Raw genomic sequence first — 20,435 nt, 5'->3', positions numbered from 1 at the left:
CTCGTTAAAACGTCGCATCATCTCTGCCTGGGCCCCTCTTTGCAGCTGGTCAAGCTCCAGATGAATGGTGTCAACGCCACCTCTATGGTGCATGGTGCGCGTTCCTAAGTACCGGCGCTAGCGGTGAAACCGGACGTAACGCTGGTTAACTGCGGTGAAATGCAATGGTTCGTCGGAATGGTCTAAGCCGAATTCTGGCCTGCGATGTTTGATTAGTTAGTCCGTTACTTTTCTCTGCTCAGCTTTACCAGGTGTTTACCAGGTATAACAAAGTGTAGAGAACCAGTGTGGAGAACAAAACGGGTAAAAGGCGTCGTTGTCGCCAAGTTCGGGTGTGCGTGGAGACAGTATGTGCGCCGTGGAGAAAGCAGCGCTGAAATAAGCCAGGGATTTTAATTCGTAGCGTAAACCGGAGTTACTGGAGCTTCTGAAAGTGTTGCGTCTGGGTGTGTCCGACTCACTCAGAAAACGCGAGTTGATCCAGGCTAGTCTTGCATTGAAGGAACATGATGACGAGCTAATAGAATGCCTTGAAATCCTACGGGAGAGGACGATGGAAAAAATAAATCAGGCAAGTGAAAGAGAAGAACGCAAAAGGCAAGAACGAAAAGAGCGCAAAAAGCACAAATTCGCACTTGAAATGAAGCGACTTGAGCTCGAGAGCTTGTGAGCTCACAGCAAAGGCAAGTAGATCAGAAAACGACGGTTTTAAGCGGCGAACGTGAGCCAGAGGCGCAGCGCGTGGAGACCGTGGGCGCAAGGCAAACATCCTCGCTGCGAACGCTGTCGTTCTCAGAAACCGAAGCTTTCTTTGCCTCGTCGTTTGACTTTCCCACTGCTGCTGCTGCTGATGCTGTATAGCACACCGCGTCATCGGGTGGTTCAGAAGCGCGGCAGGGGAAAGGCGATGCAAGAAGTTCGTTTTGGACCTTTCCAGCGCGTCGAACGTACACAGTGTCCTCTGGAGCTCCCTGGGCGTCGTCACATTAGCATCTTGACAGCTGTAATTATCCGCGACCCACCGCAGAAGCATTGCCAATTGCATTCCAATTACCATTCTACCATTCTGCCAATTCCTATTCTACTAATGTGAAAGTGCAGAGGAAAGTTAAATAGTATGGTAGAGAGATGGGAGGGGAGGAGGCAGAGAATGAGTAGAACCGAAGCAGTCGCGAAACGAGTGAATAACAGCTTCGCTCGCAGTTTCTGTACGAGCGGGGAGGGGGGGGGGGAGGGGAGGGAAGGATAGGGAAAAGTTGACGTGAGAAGGTAACGAAACGCTACTACTATAGACACGACAGCGGTTGCGATCAAACGGGATAAGTTGAAGGCACGCTACGTTTCTGTTGTTTCTCAAAAATAAACACCATGCAAATTTGTCAAGCGGACAACTCACGCAGGGTGTGCTTAAGCCGCGCCACATTAAAGCGCACCGTAGCGGCCGCCAAGGTGTCAGATTAATCCGGTGTCCGCCACTGCGGCGCGCCTCATAATCCAATTGCGGTTTTGGCGCAAAGCCCCCTAATTCAATTAAGGTTTAATGCTCCTGCCACGATGCGATGTGCCATGTGAGGCAATGAATATGCACATCCCTCTTAGAGGTTATGAAGTATGGCGCACAGCACAGTAAGCAGCACTGCACAGAAAGCTTCGCTTACATCGATTACCCCACTGCACAGGATCCGCACAATTTTGATAGTCACCGTGGTTTCAAATGATGAATTGGAGGCGCAGCGTTTCAAGACTGGGAACACCTCTGCGTAAGAGCACGGTGCAAATAGCATTTCACACCGCGAGATGGAGCCACACGGCCTCGGAGCCGCGAATGCACGCGACCTTGTGGCGCAAATGCAGGAGACGCTGGAGAGGGCGCCCGATGTTGAAAAGGTTGACGAGTCGACAAGGTCGATCGTTGCAACCCCATCAGGAGGACCTGACGAGGCTAGAGATTCGCTGTTCCGTCCTAATAGCCGAACAAAAAGTGGACACTAGCGAACAAAATATCAAGTGCGATGTAAGCGAATGCATTGCACAGAAATATGCAGGCTTGCGAGCGAAAGACTGTGTACTGCACCGACAGCATCTTGACGCCAAGGAAGCGGAGTGCGACGAGTTGATCGTGCCTAGGACGTATTGTCAGGTTGTGTTGCGCTTGTCGCATGAAGGCTCGACGCCTAGCCATGCTCCTATACCTGTAGCCGAAAAAAAAGAGCGCCTACTCCCTTTCTTCTGAATATTTATGCAAGTTGGTGTTCCGAGCACCGCCAGAGGTTAGGGAAGTTCCCTGTTTCCGCGATGCAGAGGGGCTTCTCAGGACCTCTGACACATGTCGACGCGTAGGCATGCCAACGGACTAAGAGGAAGCACTTGTAATGCTATAGTTCGAATCTCTACGGGGCCCTGTAGGTAGCTCGTAGCCGACGTAGCCGATGTTAGATGTCGGCACTTCACATAGCGGAAATTTGTTAAAAAGGCACAGGAATTGCCAAATGAGGCAAGGACTAACGCCAAGCAAAGAGCCAATATTTATTACGACCATACAGCAGGAACACGTCGATCTGAGCTAAGCGAACAAGAGCTAAATCACGTACGCGAAGGATGCCTGTCGTTCAAAGCTCTGAGATGCCAGATAACACAGAGAAACATGGCTTTCCACGACAAGAGAAAAGAATGGGTTTTTGTACCCTAGAAAGAGCAAACGCAAGCAAGCCAATATTCAGATCACAGAATTAGACAAAGTGCGTTGTTCAGGGAGATGCTAGTGAGCGAGGCATGGTCATTGCAGTGTGCCAGGTAGTAGATGAAGAGGAGGAACAGGCCGTTCTCTATATGCGACTCGTAGGAAGACCAGTCTCGGGAGTGACCCTCACAGCGCCACTAAGAGCGCGTCTGTATTGTAAGGGCTGTTCATTTAGTGTCGGGCAGCCTTACCGGTTCGGTTTAACCACTGAGGCGGGTCAATTCCCTCTCGGATGGCTAAAAACAACATCCTCGGAAAAATGGCCTTATATTTGGTAAAAAAAAAATTGTGGGGTTTTACGTGCAAAAACCATGATCTGATTTTGAGGCACGCCGTATAGTGGGGGACTTCGGAATAATTTGAACCACTTGGGCTTCGTTAAAGTGCACGTAAATCTAAGTACACGGGTGCGTTAGCATTCCGCCCCCATCGAAATGCAGCCGCCATGGCCGGGACTTGATGCCGCGAGCTCGTGCTTAGCAGCCCAACGCCTAGCCACTATTGGCGGCGAGGAGTTACGGAGTCGCCATCTATCGGAAGCGCCTCGCTGGCGTAGTATGAGGGATCACGTGGCGCGCTCCTCGTAGGTTTTGCTGTCAGCGCTCACAGAAAACACCACGCGCGAGCTCTCCCGGACATTTCTGTGAGTACTTTCGAAACGAGAGAAGTTTCTTACTGTCTAAATAATAATCTTGGGCAAACTGAAAGCACACAATCGTTTACAGACGCTATCTCTTTACCGAATACGTACAGTGAACGTCACTGCGCGCGGTCGCCGCGATGGTCTCTCCCGAACCGCCTTCTTGCGTGAAAGGTAGGTAAACGCTGGGAGCAAACTATGTGAAATATGTTCTTATAGTGTTTGTATAACTAAATGGAGTTTAATAGAACGAAGCCTCAATGCAGCGATCGCGCAGATTCGCAGCGACCGACTGCGCGTCTGCATGCTTGTACGCGCACTGTATCGCTTTCCCCGCGCTCGCGTTTTCGCACCGTGCCATGATCTTTAGGCCGCAGAATATGAGCATTTGACAGTATACAAGCAACCATTGTTGCGTGTACGCTATCAGAGCTGTTCAAAAATAATTTCATTGTAGAGACTTCGACGCCTACGAGGATTGTGATGTGCCGTCGCGACGATTCAATCTTTTTTTTTCTTCTAAATTCTTTGATCTTTCAATACTATTTCTCGAGTTGCGTCGCACTGTATGTTTATCGGTGTTCTCAGCGTGCAATTTCCCGCTGCTCCTTTTTTGTAATCCAGTGCATTAATGCATAACACAAACATGACCATATGCCATGCTTTTTTAAAATGTGCTTCTTACCGCTGCCTTTCCAGTCCACTGAACTTACCATTATCTATAGCATCGACAAGTTCATAGACCAAACCGTCACGACATTAGTCGGGCAGCGGACTCGGGCGAGCGTCTCAGTGCGCGTTTTCAGAACATCGCAGACCGGGCGCCGTAGCAGAAATCTTCCTCGCGTCTGTGCTTGCTGCATACCCGAGTTGTAGCCGATGACTGTTTGCCGGTTTTATGTTTCGCGAGCCAAGCTTCACGCAGCTTCTTGTCCTGCGGCTCGTGTGATAAAGCTGACACCGGCATCCGTTACGTGCGTCCGGCCCTGCGGCACCGAGCAGTAGCCTACCATGTTGCGCGCCTTCAAAGGCAGCCACTACCTATTGTAGTGCTTTCAAGCGTTGTAAAGGAGACACTCGAAGCGGGAAAATTTCGCCACTAAATGAGGACCGCAGCGTACGAGGGAATTTAAACTCGTTTTCAGCTTGCTTCGGCGCGCCCGAAGTAGAGTGTACTCTCTACCCGAAGCAGCCGACGCGGCCGCTATGTCCACGTGATCCCTCCTAGCACGTCATGCCGACGGTGGCGCCAGCTTTTCCAGTGGTGGAGCTCGAGGCCAATAGCAACCACGGCGGGCAGAAATATTTTTTCAAGGTGCGTACAAGACGGGTAGGTTGGTCGGAAACGCCGATAGCTAACTGTAAGCTCCTAACGGAGGAATAAGCCTCTACAGTACCAACTCTGGGGTTTTCTTCGGTTATTAAACGTTTTTTTTTTATGCGAAGCATATTCCTAGATCTCAACCCAGCTCCTGAGGCGCGGCGGTGTCGCCTTCAATACCACGTGACACCGTGACGTCACGACAGAGGAGAAACGGGGCTCCAACTCGCGCCGTCGCTCGCGGCGTCGCGGCGGTATATAAGCAGCTGCGCTTGCCTCTGCTAGACACTCACGAGGTGAGATGCCTCTTGGAGACAGAGCTGCTCGTTGGAATGAGAAGCGAAGGTTGCGGCGTACTACAGAGACTGTTTCTAGGTGGCTTTGCTACGGCGCAGCGACTACGCGCCCCGCATCGGACGCGGTGAGCGTAGAGCAACGCAACGTTCGGCGCGACAACGATATGTGCGCCCGAGGAAGCGCCGCACGCCTGAGCCGACGCCGACGACACCGGCTTTTCTGCGACACGAGCTCCTTAACGCTGTCGCGTTAAAATAAAAGCTAGTATGCTTCGCCTCCTGGGCTTAACGTTAGCTAAGCCACAGCCAGTTTTTTTTTTTCGCTCCATTCAGTAAATAAAGTGCTTGGAGCGCTGCGCTTTCGGTGCGGTTCCGACTGGCGCCTGCCTTGAATAAAAAACTGCAGCTCGACCTCACGAGCCGAATCAGCGGTGCTTTCGACACGGAACGAAACTCTGTACACCGGAACAGCTTCTGCGACAGTCTACCGGACTCCAGAAAGCTGAAGGTCTACCGCATGCGGCTGCAAGCATCAGTGCAATCGCTCTGGACAGCGGATGCAGCGCCCACAGATAGGAATCGTCCTTGCCTGGTCTGTGGCGAGTCGCCTCGGTATGAACAATCCGTAGCACGCCGCCAAAGACATTGCGAAAGGCGAGCGGTTTAAAAAACGACGAGAAAAAACACGACGGCTATATATAGACGCCGTTGGCGTCTGTGTGCGTGCCTGCGTGTGTGCGTGCGTGCGTACGTGTGTGTGTGTATGCGTGTGTGCGAGTGTTTGTGTGTGCGTGCGTGTGCACACGTGTGTGTGTGTATTTGTGCCCTCTCTTACAGCGCGCGCTACGGTAAAAGCTGGGAAGCCTATCTGCGACTATGACTATTGGCGATATTATCGCCTTCGCATGACGCAGTGCCCAACGAGCCATTGAGATCACCACCTTTTGCTCAATAAGCCAATCATCGCCCACTGAAAGTGATATCGCCGAAAGCAATCGTCCGAGAATACGTACCCCGAATACGTCCCCTGTACCGTTGTACTACTCTCATGTAGGTCACTTGCACAAGACATCAAACCAGGTGGTATATTTTACTTTTATGCGAAGCATATTACGAGGGCTCAACCCAGCTCCTCAGGAGCGGCGATGTCGCCTTGATTACCACGTGACACCGTGACGTCACGACAGAGGAGAAGTGGCTTTGGCTCAACTCTTGCAAGATGGGCTGGGTGGGAATCGAACCAGGGTCTCCGGAGTGTGAGACGGAGACGCTACCACTGAGCCACGAGTACGATGCTTTAAAGCGGTACAAAAGCGCCTCTAGTGAATGCGGTGTTGCCTTAGAAACGAGCTGTTTCTAAGGCTCAGGCGTGCGTCGCTTCCTCAGGCGCACATTTCGTTGCCGCGCCGAACGCTGCGTTGCTCGACGCTCACCGCGTCCAATGCGGGGCGTCCAAGGCGATGCAGAGTAACGCATGAGTTGTTTCTTCGTCTAGCCGAACCAAATATAGCCAAGCAACAGCAGTTCACCAAGCTAAACAGTGGTTCAACAACTAAAATAAAGGCTAGTATACTTCGCATCCTGGGCTTAACCTTACCTAAGCCACAGCCATTTTTTTTTCTCATAATTGCACACAATACGCACACGTGACTGAATAGTGCTCAACTGGTCCTATTTTTTTAAAGAAAGCTATAAGCAAATGGAAAAAAAGCATGAAATGTCGTCGGGCAACGATGACAATATTACGAAATGTGTTCTTTTTTAATCTTACATTCTCGAGAATGCTTAAGGCCGCGAAAGTCTAATATGAATGAATGACACCGCGACCTCAAACAGAATAGGCAACTACAGTGAACAGGGTACGTCCGATATTCTAACCTGAGCGCTCCCTCAGAAAAGTTTCACCAGAGAAAACACCCACGATGCGCTCGACAGTGATCACTCAATAACCGAATTGAACGTTACCATAGGCAAAATCTGCGGAAACGAAACCCGTCTCAAACGGACCACCCGCATTACAATTTCCACGAAGGCCAAAGGCACGTTTAGAAGCATCGCTCGACAAGACCGCTGATCTAGAGGACTGGGCTCGGAAAGTCCATTGCGCTGTCCTTCAGCATACGTCCTCATAGGCAACTCCGGTGGCCATCCTGATGACAACTCGCATCTTCTGGCCCTATGGGAGAAGCGACGCAAACTTATAGGAACATGCAAGCAACTAAAGCACTACAAGTCCCCTCACCGCCGCATCTTAAAAATTCCCCGAGAAAGTCAGGACTACACGGACCAGCATGCGGCGCCGCGTTGGAGGCATATCTGCAAGGAAATTAATGGCCACCGAGGGTCAACTAACTCACAAGGGTCCAGTCTAAGACCCCTCAGGCACAACAAACATATCATCTCCAATGCGGATTCACCAGAGCTGAGCTTCTCCAGGAGTAAAGGGCACATACTATGAATTATTCAACCGTCCACCGCTTGCTTCGCCAGCTGCCCAACCGGAACAACAAGATGGCATCAACTTCCCCTTCACGTTATCCGAATTCCGTTTTGCTCTTCTGAAACTTGGCCCCGCAACACCTGACCTGGCCCCGACGGCATTACATATGCGATTCTCCTGAAGTTACCTAACGATCACCAGGAGCGCCTCCTCCGATTCATCAGCAATGCCTGGGAAACTGGAAGCATTCCTGCTTAGTGGAAAGATACTTTGGTCATGCTTCTGTCGAAATCAGGTCGTGCACTTACGACTCCTGGTATCTTCTGGCAGAATTCATTTACATCACGCGTGGGAAAATTCGGGAAGAGGGTAGTCGTGGCATGCCTCGAATGGCATCTCACCGCCCACAGCTATCTCCCAGACACCCTGTTCAGCTTCTGTAGGTAAGCTAGTATGTTGCCCTACGTATTTACGAAGAGAGGTGCATGCCTATGCCAGCAATATCCAACTTCACACCGATGACGGTGTTGACGAGAAGAAGACTTTCACAACGGTCTACCTCGAACTATCCTGGAAAAGCTTAGCCACACCAAGCTTGGTATCCGCATGATCCGCTACGTCAGCTACTTCATCACGGGCTGCACCATCCGCATCGTGGGATTGCACGGTCAGCCATCTGAAGCCTCTCCGTCTGCCGAGGCATCCCTCAAGGTTCCATCCCGGCTGCTACGCTTTGCAATTTGGCTATGAAACACCTACACCCTCTTCTCGACGAAATTCCTGGCCTTAAGCATGCCATATACAGGTTTGCCCATATAATTGAGCCAAGAATTTAAAAAATGAAATGCGCATCGGAAGCGAATTGAACCGAACGCATACTATTCGCAGTAGCCTATAGTAACTCAGGCTTTTCCCCCATAACTCATTAATTGCGTATAATTACCCAACTTTTACAAAGAGACAAAGCCGGCAATATCATTACTAATATGGATGAGATATTACAAGTCGCTGAAGAGTTCTATAGAGATTTATACAGTACCAGTGCCAACCACGACAATAATGAAAGAGAAAATAGTCTAGAGGAATTCGAAATCCCACAGGTAACGCCGGAAGAAGTAAAGAAAGCCTTGGGAGATATGCAAAGGGGGAAGGCAGCTGGGGAGGATCAGGTAACAGCAGATTTACTGAAGGATGGTGGGCAGATTGTTCTAGAGAAACTGGCCACCCTGTATACGCAATGCTTCATAACGTCGAGCGTACCGGAATCTTGGAAAAACGCTAACATAATCCTAATCCATAAGAAAGGGGACGCCAAAGACTTGAAAATTATAGACCGATCAGCTTACTGTCCGTTGCCTACAAACTATTTACTAAGGTAATCGCAAATAGAATCAGGAACACCTTAGACTTCTGTCAAGCAAAGGACCAGGCAGGATTCCGTAAAGGCTACTCAACAATAGATCATATTCACACTATCAATCAGGTGATAGAGAAATGTGCGGAATACAACCAACCGTTATATATAGCTTTCATTGATTACGAGAAAGCATTTGATTCTGTCGAAACGTCAGCAGTCATGGAGGCATTACGGAATCAGGGTGTAGACGAGCCATATGTAAAAATACTGAAAAATATCTATAGCGGCTCCACAGCCACCGTAGCCCTCCATAAAGAAAGCAACAAAATCTCAATAAAGAAAGGCGTCAGGCAGGGAGATACGATCTCTCCAATGCTATTCACAGCGTGTTTACAGGAGGTATTCAGAGACCTGGATTGGGAAGAAATGGGGATAAAAGTTAATGGAGAATGCCTTAGTAACTTGCGATTCGCTGATGATATTGCCTTGCTTAGTAACTCAGGGGACCAACTGCAATGCATGCTCACTGACCTGGAGAGGCAAAGCAGAAGAGTGGGTCTAAAAATTAATCTGCAGAAAACTAAAGTAATGTTTAACAGTCTCGGAAGAGAACAGCAGTTTACAATAGGCAGCGAGGCACTGGAAGTCGTGAGGGAATACATCTACTTAGGGCAGGTAGTGACTGCGGATCCGGATCATGAGACAGAAATAATCAGAAGAATAAGAATGGGCTGGGGTGCGTTTGGCAAGTATTCTCAGATCATGAACAGCAGGTTGCCATTATCCCTCAAAAGAAAAGTGTATAATAGCTGTGTCTTACCAGTACTCACCTACGGGGCAGAAACCTGGAGGCTTACGAAAAGGGTTCTACTCAAATTGAGGACGACGCAACGAGCTATGGAAAGAAGAATGATAGGTGTAACGTTAAGGGATAAGAAAAGAGCAGATTGGGTGAGGGAACAAGCGCGAGTTAATGACATCTTAGTTGAAATCAAGAAAAAGAAATGGGCATGGGCAGGACATGTAATGAGGTGGGAAGATAACCGATGGTCATTAAGGGTTACGGACTGGATCCCAAGGGAAGGGAAGCGTAGCAAGGGACGGCAGAAAGTTAGGTGGGCGGATGAGATTAAGAAATTTGCAGGGACGGCCTGGCCACAATTAGTACATGACCGGGGTTGTTGGAGAAATATGGGAGAGGCCTTTGCCCTGCAGTGGGCGTAACCAGGCTGATGATGATGATGACCCAACTTTATAATTATTGGCTGAGGACCCCAAGTATGATACGCACATTTGTAGAGCACATTCAGAAACCACCGATCGAGTTGTTTCCTTTAATATACGTCTCACGTAGTCCTTTTTTCCGGGCTGCAAAGAAAGCCCGCGAAGTATGAAAAAAGCCACAAGACGGAGCGCTCGCGCAGTGGTAGCGTGCTGCGCTCAAGCGTGCGTTCGGTGAACAAGGTCGGCTCCTGTCGAATGGCGGCGAAAATGCGTGCTGCTGGCCGAGCGCTGCCGATGAGATAAAGGACGCCCTGCCGCTTCCTCGTGACGATGCAGCCGACCTTGTTCACCGAACGCACGCTAGAGAGCAGCACAATACCACTGCGCAAACGCTCCCTCACGTTGCTTTTTTCATATTTCGTGGGCTTTCTCTGCAACCCGGAAAAAAGGACTACGTGAGACGTATCTTAAAGGAAGCAACTCGATCGGTGGTTTCTGAAGGTGCTCTAGAAACCTGCGTATCATGCTTGGGGACCTCAGCCAATAACTATAAAGTTGGGTAATTAACCTAATTAATTAGTGGAATATTGGGAAAACAAAAAATGAGTTACTATTGGCTATTGCGAATAGTATGCGTTGGATTCAATTCGCTTCCGACGCGTTTTACGTTTTAAATTCTTGGCTGAAGTTATGTGGGACATCCTGCATATACCGATGACGTCACGCTCTGTTGCGTCCCAGGAAGCTTCGGCGAACAAGAGTCCACGATACGAATTGGTCTGGACGTCATCGATTTATGCACTCGCACATTGGGACTTACATGTCACTCGCAAACATTGGGGTACATTACTGTCCTCGATTTCCACACCAACAAAGGCGAAAGCCACCCGGACCTCATCCAGCTGATAATGGCGCGCGACCCGATCCCCCGACGCAAAGTCGTACATATCCTCGGCTGTACGTGGCCGCAAGGCGACGGGGACACCGAATGGCTTAGGCGTACACTAATTCAAGCCAGTCAGGTCGCCCCCATGATGCTTTGTATTACCAAGAGGCGCTCGTGTATCCGTGAACACGAGCTCATCAAAACTGCAGAGGCTACCAGCTATTCAGGCATCATGTACGGCCTCCCCTATGTCCCCCTCACAAATACTCAAAGCCGCCACCTCGGAGCAGCACTTCGAAAATTCCGCGGTAGAGAAATGGGAGTACTGGCATTCAAGAGACTGCAACCCATCACACGCTCGAAGAAATGGTGCAAGCCCACCTCGAGGCCCAATACCTCGTCTCTGCACTTCTCACAGAGGCCACGAAATCCTCCATGCTATGACGTCAGTAGCTTGGCTGCCACTCCCCAAACTTCTCCGCCATCGGCCATTGTCTGAAGACTTACGACCGTGTCCATACCAAGGAACATGAATCCAGACGCTACCAATGGTGGTCGGCAAGCCATAGCTCACCGCCTCAAAACTCCCTTTCATATGGTACATATTATGTCGGCACCCTCACACCGTGGACACCACGGCTGCTTTTGGGCCACGTGATAACATCGGGCGTCATCACGAAGAAGCCCCATCCTCCACTGACGCTGAAGTTCTCGCCATAAGAGAAGCCATTTGCCTCTCCTCCCATGACACACATACATCTACTGCTCGCAGAGATAGCCATAAGGTCGTTAGAGCTTTCGAATCCTAGACTGTATTGCACCTCCTTCGAGCGACATTAGCTTCTCACATGCAAACACATCCCTCCCTAGACGTCCTGCTGGAGTGGGCACCTGGTCACCGGGGGCTCCCGGGTAATGAACAAGCTCATACCCTAGCTCGTGAAGCTTTCACACCGATCAGCCCCTTACCATGACCGGACATTTATAAACCCGAGGACGCAGAGGGCCGAGCAACGAAAGCATCGTCGTGCGCGACTCGAAGTACTGCGCCAGGACGCGCCTACCCCCCTCACTTCCCCCGCGCACCATTCCACGTCCTGTCACGATGCGTCTCCCATCAGGCCTAGGCATTGTCCCTCCGCAATGATGCCATCCAGTACCCTACAGCTCAGCGTCGCGGCGCGCAACCCTGCCAGGTATGCGGCGGTTACCTCTGCGCTCTCCACCCTTACTGGACCTGCCCTCGAGTACGTCCATCACAATTCCACCACACCGCCACTTCGGAAAGCTGTACGAAGGCCCCATGAGACACTCAGCCAACACTCTGCTGGCCTCGCCTCGTTTCACAGATGCTCCACATTCAAGGGGCAGTAGCGAAGTGACGCAGCTGTAAGTGGTCTCATGCATCAGCTCACCAGGGAGACGACAATAAGGGGAGATGAGCTCCGGCTGGAACAAGTCCAGGTCCACTGGTACGAAGACGACCACGAGAACACGACATTCGAAAATCTACGTTTATTAAATTGGCATTTAGATTTATACTCTACACATATGCAATACAAAACGATGTCATACCGATCATCGACGTCCTGCCTGACCGGCCTGATATGCCGTGGTGAAGTGGCGCTGTGTGCTGCTGTCTCCTTGCTCCCCTCACAACTACTGTGTGTGAGTGATTTTTTAATACAAAATGGGAAGAGAAAGGTACAGCAGACCCTCCCTTAAGTGAGTTTCGGCAACATTCAAGGGACTCGCGGGAGGCGCAAGCTTCTCCACCAATGGCCTATTACGCCGGTCGACAGGATCCAATAAGGACCCGAGTTTAAGAGCCCAAAAATGGTCGCGAAAACACTGCGCACAGAAAATCGACTCGCCCATAACTAATCAATTTCCGACGCCCGATACAGCCGAGCGTGAGGAGAGGGCGCGACACGCGCACGAAGTGACTGTCAGGTACGGCGGCGTCAACCGGGCAGGAGCACGCGCCCGAGGCGCCGTCGCGGTCATTTCCCCACAAAGGCTTCCCACGTGGGAAGACTTTGTGGGGAAATTGTACAATATTTGCGGGGAATGTTGTACAACATTCGCGAAAAGAAAGAAAAAGGGGCCCGCGGTATACTCTCTTCGCGACGGGACCACGCCACGCGCCTCACGTTCGGCGCCTTGGAAATCACCGATTGTGCATATAACGGCGACGCGAACGAAGTATCGCAGCAAGCGTTCTCTTCCATGCCCTTTTACTCCCCCGCCCCCCTTTATTGAGGTGTCATCGGACCGCACCAGACAGATACAGTGCCGTTAGCAGTAATCGCATTCTCTTTGTTTATTTTTTTTAAATTTACACAGCCAATAGTAACTGAGCGGCCGCTCGGTCGCATCCGCGCTCCGGCAACGGTCGGACGGCAGAGCAGAGAAAATCGCGATCGGCGCGCGACAATCGTTGCACTGACCGTTGTTACTCTCTCCACGCCAAAGAACGGCAGAGGAACAAGGGCGTAGAATCGCAACAAGCATGCGTTTTCTTTCCCCACATTAATCCTCTCACAGAACTATACTCTCTCCTTCGTCATCTCTCTCTCTCTCTCTCTCTCGCCGTCTCGCCGTTTATAGCTTCTTTTTGCTTGCATTCGTTATATTTAGAGCGAAAGTAGCGGCGCACGATTGGTTATCTCGAAGCATCGTGACAGGCTTCTTGCAGCCAATGACGAGACACGCCGCGACCGTTGAACGGTCTGAAGTGTTTGAAGGTGCGAAAAGCAGCGGTAGAACGACCCTGCTGCGCCTGGAAGTAGGACAGACAAAGGGAGGGCGTAACCGCTACTCTGCAGCGCGAGCGGCGGAGATTATGTCCATGCTTTGTTGAGTTGAAGGCAGGCCTTTGGACCACACAACTTCTGTGGGACATCGCCTCGTAACGAAGAAGCCATCGTCGTTCATCGATCATACGTCATTTTTGACGAGTGCTTCTCGGGCGATATTGTTCCGCACGTTTTATTGACGACTTTGTGCGTGTGTGTGGGGGGTTTGTACTTATGGCTTTGTTGTGGCTTCTCGTGGCAAATTTGTGTGCCGTTCTGATTGTGCGCTCGCATCATTCCGCAAGGAGAAAGAAGTTTAATGCTCGCTGTGCGCAGAGTGAATACCCTCTGGATACGGTCACTGCCGTCTCGGATATCTGTTTTATTTTCTCCTCGGTGAGTAACGCATGATGGACGTCAGCTGCCTTTAATCTCCTTCGTGATTTTGTCCCTGTGTGTCCACGTGGGTCGTTTGAGTTGCTGGGCACGTAGTACATCTGTGCTCCTACTGCGTGCGCTGCGTTTCAGGGAGCGCTGCGGCGTGCTCCGGAGGAGCAGGACGCACACGGCAACCCTCCCTGACCGGCTGCTTTGTGTAGCAGGCGGTCACAGAAGTTTGTGCTTGCGCCGTAGCCGCAGCAGCTCGCATCCCCGTGAACGAAGGCAAGTTCGCACTTTTTTCTTAAAAGCTAAGGAATTAACTGTGACAAGTGTTACACTGAACGACGTAGATTACGCAATGCGAGTTTTCTGCAACATGTTAGCAACAACATTGCAGAGTTAAAGCGCAAAATCTTTCTTAGAACACGCTAAGCGAATGCACGCCCCTGTATATTGCTCCAATAAAAAAAAAAAAAATTGATGCAGCCAAACGAGACACTAAGGGAGAGAGAGAGAGAAACCCACCCGTTATGTTGTTTGCTTCCGCGGGCTGAGTAGCTGTCGTCTGCTCGACACGTTGTTGCGTCGTTTGCATCGTTTCCGTCGCTCTTTCTCCATTTTGTAGACCATAGGGCGCTGGGGAATAAAACCGGTGTTTCCGCCACCGAGTATTAAAACTGCGTGCGGCAGACTGAACCACTTCTCAAGGCTCCGTGCAGCTGGGGCAGGTTCTCCGACGCGACTATAGCGTCCGGCCGGCGCGCAGGGCCGCTCATGCAGGTGAAGGCGACGGTATCGGCGACAACTTTCCTATATATATACATGTATATATATATATATATGTATATATATATATATATATATATATATATATATATATATATATATATATATATATATATATATATATATATATATATATATATATATATATATATATAGAAAGCCTCAGCGAGGAGCCCACGCTGGACCCACTTCCCCAATCCATCTGTCACTCCTACGATAGCCCAATTAGGAGCGGCAGTATCCGAAAATAAAACGAAATAAAGTAAATCCGCCCCACAGTTTCCGCACGTTAGACCCCGCCATTCATTTGAATCTTATATCTCCCAGTAAAATATTTTTCCTTCTCTTTCGCATAGTATTCATTCATTGACGGCAGCGTACACTTTCGTCGTGCTCATTGTCACTGACCATATATGCGTTCCTCGTGACTGCAACGTCGGAAATGTGATGCACTGCTATAGATACGGCTTGAGACACCCAAAAATGTCTCTCTCTCTCTCTCCCTCCCCCTCCTTGCGCGTCGCCTCCCGGGCAAAGCATACAAGCTGCGCGCCTGCTAAGATTATCTTCAGTGAACTGCTAAGAAATTTGCCGTCGGGGTGCGTTGTCCGTACACGCAGTTCTTTGCGTGCTTTATTTATTTTGAGTCTACGCTTCGGATTTTGTCTAACTAATGGGCAGCAGTGCGACTCACCAGATTCCATGCAGGCTCCCAGCGTAACTCTGACACTGCGTTTTTCTCTTATAGCAGTTCCACAAATCAGCCATCTTAGCGTTGAGATTTCGTACAGCTGGTGAGAACATGTGCTGAGGAGCATTAAAAAAAATGTCTCCCTTATAGGCCAATGTTGAAATATTGGAGTGCCTCTCGAGTGGTGCTTCACCCGCATTCGAACGGCCTCTTCTTTAAACACGGCTCGTGTTATGCTGCTGCTGTTATTGCGGTTAATTGTTCCTTGATTGCGTGGGTTCCCCTTTGATGAGCATGTTGTTCGCATGGTGAGGACGAGAGTACCCCTCTGCGTGTACAATACTTTGTTTTACAACAGCATGCTCCTCTTACTTTTCTAGTCACGATCGTGTAGAAGCGAGTTGAAATGGCAGCGTAGCTCATCGGTCACGTTCCCGCTTTTTACACGAAAGGTAGGCCGTTTCAGCTCCAACTTTCAGCTGAATTGTTGCCACGGGGTCTTGCTGATGTCTTAGCAGTCAAGCTACAGGATTATTCAGCTCGCGGCAGTTGAGGTCTGTAACGATGCCTACATGCCATCGCTTTACTGTTAGTGCGCAAATATCACTTTTTGTTGTGCAACCTGAAAAAGAGAGCCTCAAACACGAGTTCCTTTTTCTTTCTGCATGCCCCGGTCGCTTATACCCCTGCCACACGCACATGCTGCAAAAAAAAAAAAGCGTTCAGATCGACGACGATTGAAATCTGCAAGCCATATTGTCTCTTATTCGCGCGCTTCCACAAAGAAGTCAATCGCAAAGGACACATTTTATCCCGATCGGGCTCGATCGCAATCGACAGTGCCCGTATGACACAAGATATTACTGCTCTCGTAAACTACCTAATGCCCACGTTAACTAACAGCAAGGAGTTAAATATAAATGGAACGCTTGCTGTACTCGCCTTGTCGACGAAGGCGCTCTGATGCTGGAACTCGCTTGGAAAATATATGTGCCCCGTTGTAATTTTAAAAGTTTAGACTGCCCGACCATTTCCTCAAGCCAAGACTGGCTATACTTTACGCAGTGTGGCTACGCATTTCCTGTGCTCTGGTATGACTCGCGATCGCAAATAAGGCACGTGTGGCTCTGTAATGCTGCTTCAGTTCAACGTCACTCCACAAAAGTGTTCCGACAAGCTCGACGACATGGCGCATAGAAGCGAAAAAAGAAAATAATTTAAAACATTGCAGAGGTAAGTTCTAGTCCTTATGAAATGCTTCTGCCCCGCAGTATGCGCCAAAGTGCCAGCCTTGTCGACAGAGGTCACTCATTCATTTAAGTCACAGAAAACTCTACGATCAACACCTTTTGGAGCAGAGGTGGAGCAGACGAACTATCATTCGCAAGATATCAGCCGTCTAAACACAGCGCTATGAGAGGATCCGTGCACCGGAGCGGGTCAGAAAGTTCGTAGAGCTACTGGACTAAAGCCTGAAGGCCTATAATGAAATAATACAATGTAATTTACGTGAGTGAAGCAATTTCAAGAAATCGGACGCGCTGATCGGTGGTCAATTTTTCGAAGACGCGCCCCACTGACTTGCGCCACCGCTTCGCTGGCGTAGAGTTTCATACAAACTCTATGTTCGCTGGTGATAGAGGGCGCAACTTGTCAAATTTCCACTTCTGTTTAATATGGTTTCAATATCAATTCGCTGGCACCCCCAGTTTCCCACAAAAATTACTAGAGGGAACTCTGGCGCTGCAATCGTTGTCCTACCATGGGAATGATGGGAAGTACATGGATTTGTCTGATTTTCGTGCTTGTAGATTCAGACGTTCTTGTGGCTTTATATATTACGCTATATAAATCTTATTGTCGTATATTTTGGCGCAATTTATATTCTTCGAAGTGCAGAAGTCGCCGGGAATGCGTACAATTGCTATTAATTGCAATGATTGTGCTTGTCCAGGTGGCCAAATCGAAACGCGCCAAGCGTCTCAAGGCACTGGCATGCCCGCGATAAATTCATAAGGGCGTTTCATTCGCTGGTCGATAGATGCGTCCCTGGCATAAGGGTTTCAATATCAGGCTAGAGTGCTAGAGTCCCTGTGTTCGAATCCTGCCGTCGGGCCATTTTAATGATGTTTAATTAATTATTTGTTGTGCAATATACTGTTGAAAATGACGAGTTTACAAAGCGACAAAGCCGTTTGAAGCCAAAATGACGAAGTTTAGGCAAATCCATGTACTTCCCATAATTCCCATGCTGGGACAGCCACTCCCATTGCAGCTCCCGTAGACACTAGCGCCAGAGTTCCCTCTGTAATTCTTGTAGGAAACTCTATGGCTGGCACCACCATAGCGATCCTAAAGGTTCTAGGTATATATAATGCCCGCTGTTTTCACCAAACGGTAGGAGTTTTCTCTTGAGGACTGCATTTCACATTGCTTCATTGTTTCTCCATCTCCCTGTGAGAACGCAGTTTAGAAGGAGGAGACACAACGATGTCTGAATACGTGAGTGCGGGGAAGAAGAAACCGCCGAAGTCAGTTAACGCATTCATCAACTCAAAGCCACCGACCACATTCGTGTGCAGCGAGATTGAATTTCCAAAGGGGTGAGTTCGGTTCAGTTTGCTTGCGGTCCGGGCAGCAGAGGGGACTCAACGATTGCTCACCAATTACTTGCCGGATAATTTTTGCGCTTACTCACGAACGTTCATTTCGTTCCAGCAGATTTCTTCGAGTGGTACAGGACCCCTGGCCTTGGCGGCTCCAAGAGTAAGTGATCTGTTTTTCAGCTGATGCAGTAATGTATTGCGAGGTTCGGGTTTTGAGAGACGTGTAAAGAGCGCTAATGTTTCAGTGAGTGCCAGTGGGATTCCACCACGCATTTTATTGTTCGGAAACGTTCAGTCATGACAGCTGCCACAGTTCCACCTCTGGCGCTAATCGCCATAGAGAAATGGCTTAGCACGGGCAACAATCGGAGTGGTCGCATGCTTAGCCCTTTAGCATCGTGGTCGGAGCCCCTGGAGCTTTGCGAAATTCTCTGTCATTGGAAATTTCACGTTCAAGAACATATCCGTGGATGCTTATTGTTAATTGGCGCTCCTCAATCTCCCCTTCGTCTGGTCGTGCTCCGCACGTTACCACCGCGCGTCAACCTCATGAGTCGTAACATTCTGACACTTAACCGCGGGAATTTCGTCGGTGCTGAAGTAAAAGAAGGTGCAAGGAGGCAGAGTCGGTGCGCCGCCACCACGCAATAACAGAGGCACTCGTAGCCTCCGCTTAGATGCCCGCTGCGTATGCGTAGCCGTGGTAGAGAACACTAGAAGGAGAGAGAGAGAGAGTCCAGCGGATGTCGTAGAAAGCACCATAGAGCACAGAGTTTCTCACAATAATACCTAGAGGGAAATCTGGCGCTGCTGCGCTGTGGTGTGCATGGGAATGCCGGTATATTGTGACTTCGGATTGCCATCGTTCTCGGAGAGCCTGGCAAGCACCGTTCCATCTGTCACAATTTAGTTTCTACTAAAACAGCAAATAAAAACTCTTTTACCTTTATTATTACAGAAAAACGTGTTTTGTTTTATTATGAGAACTTGTTATTGCATGCACAATTACATGAAACGTAAAAAGTATCAGCGAGCCGTTAAAGTTGGAGCACAGAAGACAAGATTCGTGTTCGCTTTGGAAAGGCATTGGCTTTGGAACAGTTTGTCGTCTGTTCTTGCTTTTCTTCGCTTGGTCATGCACTGACCAAGTATCACATGAATGCTGACTACGGCGATACCTACCGCGAGCGAACTTGATGTGACATGGCACATACTTTGGAGCGTCGGATACAGATACAATAACTGGTGTGTCGAAAGCACGACTTTCCGCCCGCAAACCATCGCTCTGCTCGATGCTCGTTGTCGAGCAGACATATTATTACGGAAGGATGAACGAAGAGAGGAAGAAGATCGCGAGAAGCTGGCTGCTGCGAGTTGTAAGTGGTCAGCGATCTGAACTACTCAGATCATATTGTATATATATTGTAAATGTAATCTTCTATACTCCCAACATCCCCATAGCAATACAGATTACGTAGTCTGCCAGACGGAAAGTGCTGTGGACCGCTCGCATGGTACTCAGATGGAGTAAATTAAGCCACAATCTCTCTAAAATCTGCACACTTAGAGCGAATACTATTTGTGCTCCGTTTCAAGATGGGCAGCATTTTGATAACGGTTCTTGCTGAAGCTACGGTAGGGATGAAAGAGCCTATTAACAGTGCATGCTACATCGAGAAGATTGTGCTGACTTTCGGGAGGCTGTTGGCGTGAGAAATCTTGGCAACTGTCGCTGTGAACTCACATGCCAGCATGCGAGTGACCCGTTCGGGTACAACGGACCACTGCTCTGTCGATGTCCTCACACGTGATCGCGATGGTCTCGCACTTCGATGTTCGCTGCTCGAGGCTCATATGTCTTGCTTTTTGTTGTTTACATGTTCTGATGACCACAACCGTGGCTTCGAAAAGACCAAGAATGGAACCGGGAAATGGCGGAACTTCCCGCGAGCAGGGGCGCAAGAGGACACGCTCGGACTCGCCGGAGCCGCTCAACTTGATGAGGCGCCGGAACTTTGACGGCACTCTTGACTGGCGATGGATGGCGAGGGAAGTGAGTAGCCCTGGAGACAGGGAAACGTTTTTGCCGGAACAAAATTATGCGCGATGTCGCCCATGTGCGCCTAGAAGTATTTGTGTACTGCTGTTTCAAGCATTGTGGTCTCACGCGTGCGTCCCGTGTTAACTAAAGACTGTGCCCGAGAGCTACGCAAGCGTGAGCTCGTAGTTTTCGCACAACTTTCCCTGTGCGGCGTACCAGTTGCTGACG

At 49.6% G+C, this 20,435-nt stretch overlaps 1 protein-coding gene across 1 annotated transcript in view; it reads left to right on the top strand.

The window, feature by feature from the left end:
• The first annotated feature begins 15,983 nt into the window (after window positions 1–15,983).
• LOC139053046 (uncharacterized) overlaps window positions 15,984–20,435 on the top strand; it is a 40,000-nt gene continuing 35,548 nt past the window's right edge. Inside the window, exons 1-4 of the mRNA XM_070530181.1 lie at window positions 15,984–16,012; window positions 18,029–18,163; window positions 18,279–18,326; window positions 20,078–20,219. Of these exons, the coding sequence (XP_070386282.1) occupies window positions 18,051–18,163; window positions 18,279–18,326; window positions 20,078–20,219 (303 nt within the window). The 5' untranslated portion in view covers window positions 15,984–16,012; window positions 18,029–18,050. The remainder of the gene's footprint in view (window positions 16,013–18,028; window positions 18,164–18,278; window positions 18,327–20,077; window positions 20,220–20,435) is intronic.

This window comes from Dermacentor albipictus, unplaced genomic scaffold, assembly GCF_038994185.2.
Source record: "Dermacentor albipictus isolate Rhodes 1998 colony unplaced genomic scaffold, USDA_Dalb.pri_finalv2 scaffold_60, whole genome shotgun sequence".
Taxonomy (NCBI): Eukaryota; Metazoa; Arthropoda; class Arachnida; order Ixodida; family Ixodidae; genus Dermacentor; species Dermacentor albipictus.
This window is presented reverse-complemented; position numbering and strand designations above follow the sequence as displayed.